Genomic DNA, 12,808 nt, shown 5'->3' on the forward strand with positions numbered 1-12,808 from the left:
TTCATTCAAAAGAGAGACTTAGGCTCTAAGCCCTGCTCCTTTTGTGTGGTAAAGACTTGTTTGTAAGATGATTTAACCCCCAATAACCTTCAGTGTGGCTTTCTTCAAATTATACCTAAGAAATTATTCTCTTACTATCTCCCAGTTTTGTTTGTTAGATCGCTGTTTGCCCAGAGCTTTCATTAGTCTGGGAAGACAGGCTGGCCTGCTGGAGTGGAGGAAGGCAGAGCCTTGCTGGGAGTCTGCACATGTGGGTTCTGGCCCTGCTGTTAATTGCTGCATGACCCGTGGGCAAGTCAGCCTCCCCGGGTCTCTCTGTTTCTTCATCAGAAAAACAAAGGGCTTGGAAAAATAAATACAGGCCTGGACCATATGATAACAAAGGTCACCCCATGCTACACTGTGTGATTCTGTGAATGGCAGCACATTTCAGTGGGGCCTCACAACATGTCTGTTCATTCTGGGGGTTGAGAAGGTGGGGTGGGGTGGGTATTACACTGAGGCTTCGTGAAGCATGCTGACTAGGCAAGTCTGGGAGCCCTCCTGAGTGCATTTCTCCCTCCAGCCCCCATCCTCTATTCCTCTCTCTCCTCCTCCTCCCTTCGCTTCTTCTCTTGCTCCTACCCACTCCCTCTCCCTTTCTGTCTGTTTACTAGTAACTTCCTCGCCTTCTGCTTTCCTCTCTCAGCGCATTAGCAAAGGTGTGATGGGTTAACACAACCCAGTAAGAGTTGTTACTGTTTGGGGCTGTCCAGCTATGTCATCCGAGTTACTAGTGGGGGGAGAGCTAAAGGAGGCTAGCTTCATGATGAAATAATGGTGCTTTTGTCTGTCTCTTGCTGTGGAGATGGTTTCATGTTTCATCTTAGGCCTGGGCCATTGTGGTGTTTTCACAAGCTCAAAACAACCCTGCTTAAAAATGCAGTTCATTATTTAAAGGATTTGGCCATAATGCCACAGGCCAATTCTACTTACCTTCCCGCTCCCAACACCCCAAGGTCATAACTATATATAGTAAAAACCCACTGCGGTGTGTGCTGTTTAATCGGCTCCCTTGATCAGGGTTAAAATGTATTCCCACTGTATTTATTTTGCAAATGCTTATAAGATATGCTTCATTTCATAACCTTCCAAAATGTTTTTCTTGTAGTTATAATTAGTAACACCTGTAAAACATTGCCTTTGACCGCATAGCTTCCTCTTAAACCATTATCTTTTTGATTCTGTGTTTTAGTGTTTTCTTCTTTTGATGAACTGAGATTGGGAGACAGTATTTCTGTGCCAAATCTCTTACAGTACTGTACCCAGGTTTAGCCTCATAACCTTAATTAGATGTGGAATGCCGAGAATGCACTATTGTGTTTTTTTTAATTTTATAACAAGATAGTGAATTTCTGATTACTTCATTGAAAGTTACAAAACATTCCTCATGTCTTTAGCATTCAGTTTCCCATCACAGTTGATTCACAGAAAATTAATGTAAAACTCAAGTACTTTCATAATATCCTAAGCAATCTGCTTGAATACAGGTTACCTCTTATATCAATATGCAAGTTATTATGCAAGAACCTTTAATTCCTCTTCTCTCTTTTCTCTTTAGAAACAAAAGAGTGTTGAAAATGTTAAAGGCTGTGCTGAAGAAGAGCCGAGAAGGAGGAAAGGGAAGCAAGAAGGAAACAGGTATGTGTAGGAGAATGAGCTGACTCACTCCAGACTGGGTAGGTTCACTGCTATGGGAATAGGTCAGAGAGGGTGACCTGGTTAGAACAAACAGCAGACTGGAGGCTCTGAGAAATGAAATAATAATAATAATATATCTCTATATATTTTTTAAATTTCAAAATATTAAGAGAGTATAAATAAACTCATTGTATAATGCTGAATTCAGGGGTTTTAGAGTGCCTGTCACCAGGGTAGTGTTTACTGTACCCAATAGGTAAGGTTTTATCCTTCATCCTCCTTCCTTTCAACCCCCTTCTTGGTTTCCAATGCCCTTTGCATCTCTTTGTGCCTGTGTATGCCCATCATTTAGCTCCCACTTATTAGTGAGAACATGTGGTATTTGTTTTTCTATTCCTGAGATACTTCACTTAGGATAATGGTCTCCAGTTCCATCCAAGCTGCTGTAAAAGACATCATTTCGTTCCTTTTCATGGCTGAGCAGTACTCCATGAGATATATATATATATACACACACACACACACACATCACATTTTCTTTACCCACTCATCCATTGATAGGCATTAGGTTGATTCCATGTCTTTGCAGTTGTGAATTGTGCTATAGTAAACATTTGAGTGCAGGTGTATTTTTGATCAAACGATTTATTTTCCTTTGGGTAGATACCCAGTAGTGGGATTGCTGGATCAAATGGTAGGTCTACTTTTAGTTCTTTGAGGAATCTCTCTACTGTTTTCCATAAAGGTTGTATTAATTTGCAGCTCTGCCAACAGTGTGAACATTCCTTTCTCTCGGCATCCTCGCCAGCATCTATTATTTTTTGACATTTTTAATAATGGCCATTCTGACAGGGGTGAAGTTGTATCTCATTGTGGTTTTAATTTGCATTTCCCTGATTATTACTGATGTTGAACATTTTTTAATATGTTGCCCATTTTTCTATCTTTTTTTGAAAAACTTCTGTTCATGTCTTTTGCCCACTTTTTTTTTTGAAATAGGATTTTGCTCTTTTGTGCAGTGGTGTCATCATAGCTCATCATAGTCTCAAACTCCTGGGCTCAAGTGATTCTCCTGCCCTCAGCCTCCTGAGTACCTGGAAGTACAGGCAAGTGCCACTGGGCCTGGCTAATTTTTCTATTTTTTGTAGAGTTGGTGTCTCACTCTTGTTCAGGCTGGTCTCAAGCAATCCTCTCACCTTGGCCTCCCAAAGTGCTACCATTACAGGCTTGAGCCACTGCTCCTGACCCTTTTGCTCACTTTTTGATAGGGTTGGTTGTTTTTTGCTAGCTGATTTGTTTGAATTCTTTGTGGATTCTGGATATTAGTTCTTTGTCAGATGTATAGTTTGTGAGTATTTTCTCCCATTCTTTAGGTATTCTATTCACTCTGCTAATTATTTCCTTTGCTGTGCAGGAGCTCTTTAAGTCCCATTTATTTATTTCTGTTGTTGCTGTATTTGCCTTTGGTGTCTTAGTTATAAATTCTTTTCCTAGACCTATGTCTAGAAGAGTTTTTCCTATGTTTTTTTCTAGAATTTTTATGGGTTCATGACTTACATGTAAGTCTTTAATCCATCTTGAATTAATTTTTGTATATGGTGATAGATAGGGGTCCTGTTTCATTCATTTGCATGTGGCTATCCAGTTTTCTCAGCACCATTTATTAATAGGGAGGGTATCATTTCTCCAGTGTATGTTGTTGTCTGCCTTGTTGAGGAACAGTTGATTGTATCTATATGGTTTTATTTCTGGGTTCTCTACTCTGTTCCATTGATCAGTGTCTCCACTTTTATACCAGTACCATGCTGTTTTGGTTTTTATAGCCTTATAGTATAATTTGAAGTAAGGTAATATGATGACTCCAGATTTGTTCTTTTTTTGAAGATTGCTTTGGTTATTCTGGCTCTTTTTCTGCTTACAAATGAAGCTTAGGATTATTTTTTCTAGGTCTTTGAAATATAATATTGGTATTTTGAAAGGAATTGCATTGAATCTGTAAATCACTTTGGTCAGTGTAGACATTTTAACAATGTTGATTTTGCCATTCTGTGAGCATGAGATGTTTTTCCATTTGTTTGTGTCATCTGCAATTTCTTTAATCAGTGTTTTGTAGTTCTCCTTATAGCGATCTTTCACCTCGTTAGTTAGATACATTCCTAGGTATTCTATTTTCTTTGTTGCTATTGTAAATGGTACTGAGTCCTTGATTTGACTCTCAGCTTGTCTGTTATTAGTATATAGAAGTGCTGCTGATTTTTGTACATTGATTTTGTAATGTGAGCTTTTGCTGAATTTATCAATTCTAGAAGTCTTTTTGTGGAATATTTAGAGTTTTCTAGATACAAGATCATATCATCAGCACATAGGGATAGTTTGACCACCTCTTTCCTGATTTGAATGCCCTTTATTTCTTTCTCTTGCCTGACTGTACTGCTAGGGCTTCCAGTACTATGGTGAATAGAAATGGTGACAGTGGGCACCCTTGTCTTATTCCAGTTCTTAGAGGGAATGTGTTCAACTTTTCCCCATTCAGTATGATGTTGACCATGGGCTTGTCATATATGGGTTTTATAATTTTGAGGTATGTTCCTTTATACTCAGTTTATTGAGTTGTTGTTATTATCATGAAAGAGTGCTAGAAGAGTATTTTATTGAATACTTTTTCTGCATCTGTTGAGATGGTCGATCATATGGTCTTTGTTTTTGTAGTGAATCATATTTATTGATTTGTTTATGTTGAACAATCCTTGCGTCCCTAGGATGAAACTCACTTGATCATAGTGAATTATCTTTTTGATGTGCTGTTGAATTTGGCTTGCTAGTATTTTATTGAGGATTTTTGCATCTATGTTCATAAGGGATAATAGTCTGTAGTTTTCTTTTGTTGTTGTGTCTTTTTCTGGCTTTACATGGTGATACTGGCTTCACAGAATGAGTTAGGGAGGATTCTCTCCTTGATGTTATGGAATAATTTCTGTAGCATAGGTACCTGTTCTTTTAGGTCTGGTAGAATTTGGCTGTGAATCCTGGTCTAGGGCTTTTTTTGTTGGGAGATTTTTTATTGCTCCTTCAGTCTTGCTGGTAGTTACTGGTCTGTTCAGGGTTTCTATTTCTTCTTGATTCAGGTTTGGGAAGTTGTGGGTTTCCAGGAATTTATTCATATCTGCTAGATTTTCTAGTTTGTGTTTATAGTAGCTTTTGTAGTATTCACAGGTGATATTTTGTATTTCTGTGAGATCAGTTGTAACGTCTCCTTTTTCATTTCTAATTGAACTTATTTGAGTCCTTTCTCTTGTTTCTGGTTAATCTGGCTAGTGGTCCATTGATTTTTATTTTTTTGAAGAACCAACTTTTTGTTTCATTGATCTGTTGTGTTTTTTTTTGTTTGTTTCCATTTTGTTTAGTTCTGCTTTGAGCTTTATTCTTTTCTTCTACTGGCTTTGGGTTTGTTTTCTTTTTTTTCTAGTTCCTTGAGATATGACATTAGCTTGTTAATTTGTGATATTTTTGATGTAAGCATTTAAAGCTATGAACTTTCCCTTTAGCACTGCTTTTTCTGTGTCCTGTAGATTTTTTAAAGCTTGTGTCCCCTTTGTCATTCAGTTCAAATAATATTTTGATTTCCATCTTAATTTCATAATTGACCTAAGGATTGTTCAGCATCACATTATTTAATTTCCATGACTTTTTGTGGATTTGAAATTTTCTCTTGGAATTGATTCTAGTTTTATAACATTAAAATAAAGATAGTGGTCTGAGAATAAAATAAAGCCAGTGGTCTAAATGGTGTTGTTTAGATTTTTCTGAATTGTTAAGACTAGTTTTGTGGCCTAAGATATGATCAATCCTCCCATGTGCTGATGAGAGGAGTGTACATTCTGTAGTTTTGGTGTAGGATGTTCTGTAAATGTCTGTTAGGTCCCTTTTTTCTAGAGTCCCAACTTAAGTCCAGTGTTTCTTTGTTGGTTTTCTGCTTTGATGATGAAAAACATTTCTAAGCTTTCTTATGAGAAGTGACTTTGAGAATTGAGTTTGGGTGTGAATGAAATTCTTCCCCAGAAGACTGTGAAGGTTAGTAATTTTAACAGGTCCTTCAAATCTGGAGGGAGTCAAAGCTAAAGACATTGAGGGATAGCAGGTGTGTTCAGGAATTTGGTTTCTAGAAAGCCCTTTCCCTTTTCCCACATGTGATTACATTTTATATGTTTGACCAACTGCTGGCTGACTGGTCCTCATCTTTTTAGGTATCAAATTTTACTCCTAACAGGTGTAGCCCCACTTAATGCCAGACTGCTAGTTTTCATTATGATGAAAGCTACTTAATTTGGCTTGGATTTCATTCTCGTTTGTAGAGTTCTGGTGCATGTGGTCATTGTGACTCTAATAGCATTCCATTCCATGTGATAACCACCTCTGGGGTTATTTTAGTGAACACTCGGTGCTATACCCTTTTTTTCTCTGCTAGAAAAACTACATGTTGTCTAACTGTATTGCACAATAAAAATCTCTTAGGGTGAGTTGACTTCCCTGAAGTGTTGCATTTCACTCTGTAAACTCATGTTAATCCAGTCTCATTGGATAGTGGATGGTTTTTTGAGTTATTATATATTGAATAACATTTCAGTTTTAATTTTTGTTAAAATATGCTTGTTACTGAAACATCATGAAATTATCAACTCTTTAATTCAAAAGATCTTATAATGCCTTCTTCTAATATTGTTAGTATCTGTTGTTTCCATACTTACATAAGAGGATAAGTGGATTTCTACACTTTGGTTATGTAGAACTTAGACAAAATTTCTATTTATTACTAATTATCCCTTAAATGAAGTCTGCAAAACCCGCAAACTCAAGATAGAGCCTTTATTTTAAGGTCGCTGATAAGATTCCATTATCAGCTTCCCATCAATGCCCGGGTAAGCAGACACAAAGAAAAGAAGAAACCAGTTTTTAATGATATAAACAGGAGACCATCGTTAGCTCTTAACCTTAGAAAATCAACCCCTAGCTTTGAATAATTAATTAGAATTGTTACTATGGAGAAATTTCAGTTCACATAATTTCTATCCAGGGAGACATTCACCGTCTGCTGGATCAAGGCCAAAATGTCTTTCTCGTTAGTTTTCTGAAAGCTGTTTTTAAAAAAAAAAAAACCAAACTTTTTTCAATTTTGGCTCATCTGACACCAATCCTAGGAACATTTTTATTTGCTTCTATAGAAGCCTTGTAATTTCCAGGGTAAAGTTAGATCCTAAGCTGTCTGTTTGGCCGAAGCTGCCAACCATAGATTATTTTCTCAGGGCCAGGGTCCCCAAGCCAAAACTCCCTAGTCAGTAACAGTCTTTCAGAACAGACCTACCATCATCTTTGACCAATGCCAGGCTCATGTGAAATAACAGTATATTAATGATCGTTAGCACCCCTGCCTTTCATACTGGCCAAACAGACACGTAGTTTGTGTTTGAAACTTTTCCAGTTTCAGAGCATGTGATCTGGGGTTTATTCTCCCTTTGGTCTTTAAAAGCAACTACTGCTTTTTCGGAATTATTTCTTCATAATAATTCCCACCCCTGTGGCTTTTTCACTAATGTAAACCAACTTGAAAGAGCAATAGGAACGTTTCTCATAAAACATCTGTATGGTATGTGCCTTTTTGCTCTTAACTAGAACCTGGTTGTGTTAGGTTAGGAACAAAGCAGATGGAATTTTAAATCCTGATGAAGTTATGTCACAAGATGATTGGGGAAAGTACTTGGAAATTTGACCACTCATGTGGAGTTCTGTGCCAACTCTCATTATATGAGTAAATCATAGCTAACTTTCTCTATAAATTAAAGCTGGCTAATCTGAGACTGTTTCTAAGACTTGGGTAATAATGTCTCCTGCAATATGGAAAAATTTTGCACTACTGTTTCCAATTAAAAACAAAGACGCAAAATTCATTTTTATGTACTTGAACTTGCAATCATAGAAATTAAGGAAATATTTATGTCAAACGTTGAGTTCTGTTTTTCATATCCTTTGTAGATTGTTTTTACAGACAATCATTTACTAAACTTTTATGTTATACGTATTTTGAGAATTTAGAAAACATAATCACTGAGTTAAATCCAGTATTATTCGAAAGAAACCAAATATTTTTCAGAGGTATTGAAAAGTTATTCCTTCAACAATCCCTAAAAGAATATATCACATGTATCTACTGTAAACTATTGGTAACATTTTAGCAGGTAGTGAAATACAAGTTATATGTATATAAGGATATTTGAAATGGATATTGAAATGATATTTGAAATGTTATATATAGTGAGATTTAAACTATTGAAAACATTGAGTAAGCTCTAAAAATAGCAAAATTTTTTTTCTTGATTATTATTTTTTTCCTAGGAAATGCTATAGCTAGGCAAAAAAAGTGTTTTTTGGAGGCTATAGAGGCATGTTGCAGAAAGCAATATTGAAAACTTTAAAATGTTTTATCAGAAAGCACATTCACCTTATTTCTGTTTTTCCATCAGTGCAAATGATTACTGTATTTGTCTTGACCTTGAATTAGGCCTAAGGGAGCAAAAATCAATATTAAACCATAATGTGGGGAGGGCCAGACGAGGGCATCTGTTTTTCTCTCTCTTTGCTTTATGTTAGGGCCTTGATCAAAAACAAGCAAATGAGGTGCTGTGTTTATTTTGAAGCTCTTCAGAGAGGATATACAACCTTTACTACACGTTTTACCATTTTAAGTGACCTTTACTATCAGAAAATAGTCATGTTACTATTATTAAACTGTTACTTAGTTTAAAAATTAAATAATTTCTGCACTCTTAAGATTTGAAGTATTCTGATATCAAATCTGGACCTAATAAGAGTTAAGAGTGGAAACAGCCACATAGAAAGTTAATATCTTTTCTGTATAACACCATTGTTTAGAAAATGGATAGGAAAAAAGTTCCATTTTACAGTGGTAATAACAGCTTTAATGATCAGCCTAAGAAGAAATTTGCAAGCCTTATATTGAAGAAAATGATAAAACTTTACTCAAGGACTTAGAGGAAGTCCTGAATAAGTGGGAAGAAATACGGTATTCCTGAATAGGCTGATTGATTTTTCTTCCTTAATTATCTGTATATTCCATTTAATCCCTGATGCAATCCCAACTTTTTTTTTTTTTTTTTTTTTTTGGAGACAGAGTCTCGATTTTGTTGCCCAGGCTAGAGTAAATGCTGTGGTGTCAGCCTAGCTCGCAGCAACCTCAAACTCCTGGGCTCAAGCAATCCTGCTGCCTCAGTCTCCCGAGTAGCTGGGACTACAGGCATGCACCACCACGCCTTGCTAATTTTTTCTGTATATATTAGTTGACCAATTAATTTCTTTCTATTTATAGTAGAGATGGGGTCTTGGTCTTGCTCAGGCTGGTTTCGAACTCCTGACCTCAAGCAATCCGTTCACCTCGGCCTCCCAGAGTGCTAGGATTACAGGTGTGAGCCGCTGCGCCCGGCCTCAACTATATATATATATATATAAATATATATATATAAAAAAATATATATATATATAAATATATATATATATATATTTTTTTTTAAGACTTTATTTTTAGGACAGTTTTAGGTTCACAGCAAAATTGAGTGGAAGGTACAGAGATTTGCCCTTACATATGCATAGCCTTCCCCATTATCAACATTCCCCTCCCAGAGTGGTACACTTGTTACAGTGGTACAGTTACAGATAATAATATTGACACATTATTATCACCTGAAGTCTATAGTTTACATTAGGGTTCACTATGGTGATGTAATACATTTAATGGATTTGGATGAATATTTAATGACATGCATTTACCATTATAGTATCATGCAGAGTAGTTTCATTGCCTTAAAAACCCTGCCCTTTTATTTTTTTTTAAACACAACATAAAATTGATTTAAAAATTCATCTGGAAAAGAAAATGCTTAAGGAAAGTCAAAGAAAATTTGAAAATGCGGTGCACCTGCATTTAAGTAGCTAAGCCTGGTTCACATGCCTGGGTTCTAGCTGCATGAGAGACTGGAAGAGTGTGTTTGGACTTCTTAGCTTCTGTAGGGCAAAATGGGTAGTGTGGAGGATCCTTCAGTCATAGACATTGGGCAGGTTCCCTACCCTTCAAAAACTAACAGAGCACAGATATCTAGTGCAGTTCATTATAATAGCTGTTACTTCTACACAGCAAATGAATAGTGTTTTCTTTACTGGTCCCTAAGAAATGAAATAATTTTATCTCACATCTGTGATATAAGTAAAGCTCAGAGTTGGTAGTGCTTTTTTCTTTGAATTCTGGAGACTTTGGCCTTACTCTGGAAGCATTAGATGGGCAAGGCCTCTTGCCCTCCCTGAAGAGGGCTGGTCCCTCCCTATTCCTCTGTCCCTTCTCCAGTCTTCAATTCATAATGTTTTATCCTAACTCTCCCTAGTCATTTGGCATTGGTGTGGAAATAGGTCCAAGTTGAGACAGAAAAGCAAAGTTCAGTGAACTTTTTATTGTGGTATGCCTCAATTAAAATATAGACCGATTAAGGAACAGTTTCTTTATGTGCCAAAATAATAACTTTTTATTAGTCTTTTCCTTTCAGTTTAATTATTTGTATCCTTTTTTTTTTTCAGCAGGGGGGCTTAATTTGGAGCAACTTATTAAAAAAGCCATTTGACCTTTACCTTTCCATCATTAAAACCCAGGTGGTTGGCTAAATAAACTTGTAATGATGTTAATTAAGGCATTGGATAGTCTCTAAGCCTGTGTGTGTACTGAATTAATCTGTTAGCTTTGCATCTCATTCTTCACTTTGAATTTGAAGTAAAAGGAAGCTGTTTGCCTCTAAAGTTTAAAAGCCATTGATGTGATTGTTAAACTTGGTATTTTAAGCCATTCCAGGCTGCAGTCTGGCTTGCAGTGGTACCTTCTAAAAATGCCTCTATACAAACGATGCTTTGTTTTATGCGGAAAATATGAAGCTGCTTTTGATTACTCTGTGCTGCCATTGCCCATTTTCTGTGGTTGTAGGCTATTATTTAGGAATTTAGTGCAGTGACTTGTCTTGCTGAGCTGTGGATATTTGGTATCTTCTTGTTAACGGACTCCAAAAAGGTTTCCCAAGCAACAAAACAAGCAGAAATAGTTTAGTTTAAAGGTATTGTATTTCTCTTTACCAGGACATCTAAACAAATTCTGTAAAATATTAGGACATGAATTAAATGTAGAATGGAACCAGGCTGGTTTTTAATAGGAGCAGGAATGCTGTTTGATCAGTTCCTTCATCAGTTTTTCTCTTTGTCGTCTCACGAATGTCGCAAAGTCAAGGAAAAGCAGAGACTTCGGAATTGGAGGACACAGATTCAAATCCCAGCTTGATCACCTCCCATTTAACTTGAACTTGGACCAATTTTCTTTACCTTGATAAACCACCCTAGAGGGATGTTGTCAGGGTTAAATAAAACAACCTTTCTGCAAAAGCATCTTAGCTTGACATTTAGCTTCTGCTAGATACCTGGTGGTACATCTTTTCTTTCTTGAGAAAACTGTATGGTACCTTAAAGAATAAACAAAACTCCTTTTAAAACCCCTTGTTTTTTCCCTGTTGAAGAGAAGGCAGGACTGATCTCAGTCAGAATGATGGTCTAGAAGCTTCTTTCCATGACTTCTTATTCCCAAATATTCTGGCATCTACTTTGGGTACTAACGGCTCTTCTCCAGTCTTTATCCTTTCTCTGATAACATGCATATAGGAGGCTGTACTGGTTTGAGACCTTGTCTAGAGTCTTTCTAGATCATGGAACTGGCAGATAGCAGAGGCCAAGAGCCTGGAAGCAAACTCTAGGTTAAGGATGGAAAAGGGCCATCTGTACACTGCTGTCTTCCTGATTATTGTGCTTTTATTTCCCTTACTTAAATCAAGCAATTTAACCCTTTGCACTCGCTTAAATGTTAATGTGTATTTTCTTTCTGAGGGCTTTCCTCCCTCCCAACCCCCAACCTCCCACCACAGAAGCAAATTTTCTTTTTTTTTTCCCCTTTGAGGCAGAGTCTTGCTCTGTTGCCTCAGGTAGAGTACAGTGGCGTCGTCATAACTCGCTGCCACCTCAAACTCCTGAGCTTAAGCGATCCTCCTGCCTCAGCCTCCTGAGTAGCTGGGACTACAGGTGCATGCACCACCACACTGGCTAATTTTTTTTTTCTTCTATTTTTAGTAGAGACAGAGTCTTGGTCTTGCTCAGGCTGGTTTCCAACTCCAGAGCTCAAGCAATCCTTTCACCTCGGCCTCCCAGAATGCTAGAATTACATATGTGAGCCACTGTGCCCAGCCTTACAAATTTTCTATACGATATTTCTATACGATAGAAAACTTCTTTCCAAGTACCAGACATTAAAAGTGTTTTTATTTTTGATAGAAAATTTTCTTAGCCTGCTCAGGCTGTCTTAACAAAATACCATTGTCTAGGTGGCTGAAACAGCAGTTTCATAGTGCTGGAGGCTGAAAGTTTGAATTCAGGTTGCAGCAGGATCAGGTTCTGGTGGGGGCTCCCTTTCTGGCTTGTAAATGGCGACCCTCTCCCTGTGTTCTCCCATGGCTGAGGGAGAGAGACAGCAAACTCTCTGGTCCCTCTTATAAGACTACTAATCCCATCATGAGGGGCCCCACCCTCATGTGAAGGAACCATCCAGTCTGATCTCATGGAACTGAATTTATGTCCCGAAGTCCCTATCTCCAAAAACCCTCACACTGGGGCTTAGGGCTTCAACATTATGAATTTAGAGGGGACACAATTTATCCATAGGACTTTATTCTGATTACAAATATAATACTGTATTTCACTGATTATAAAACACACTATTATTTTATGTACTGCTAAGGAAGAAAAAATTGCTGTCAACTAAAGTGCCACAGAATTTTATCACTTAGAATATTTGTTATACTTAAGATTTCCCTTAAGTTACTTCAGAGAAGTAAAGATAATAAATATCAGTCTTTGAATCAATGCCCAATATGTATATGCTCATTGTAGAAAGCTTGGAAAACACTAAGAATAAGGGGGAAAAAACCAAGATATTCTGTATTTTTTGCTTTATCCTTTAAAAATATCATTGGTCTATGAAAAATGC

At 37.0% G+C, this 12,808-nt stretch overlaps 1 protein-coding gene across 4 annotated transcripts in view; it reads left to right on the forward strand.

Moving 5' to 3' along the window:
* TANC1 (tetratricopeptide repeat, ankyrin repeat and coiled-coil containing 1) overlaps positions 1 to 12,808 on the forward strand; it is a 225,168-nt gene that overhangs the window by 76,465 nt on the left and 135,895 nt on the right. For all 4 annotated transcript variants that reach the window (XM_012745247.3, XM_012745253.3, XM_012745252.3 and 1 more), the window contains one exon: positions 1,601 to 1,680. In XM_012745247.3, the coding sequence (XP_012600701.2) occupies positions 1,620 to 1,680 (61 nt within the window). In that variant the 5' untranslated portion in view covers positions 1,601 to 1,619. The remainder of the gene's footprint in view (positions 1 to 1,600; positions 1,681 to 12,808) is intronic.

The sequence above is a fragment of the Microcebus murinus genome, chromosome 8, assembly GCF_040939455.1.
Source record: "Microcebus murinus isolate Inina chromosome 8, M.murinus_Inina_mat1.0, whole genome shotgun sequence".
Taxonomy (NCBI): domain Eukaryota; kingdom Metazoa; phylum Chordata; class Mammalia; order Primates; family Cheirogaleidae; genus Microcebus; species Microcebus murinus.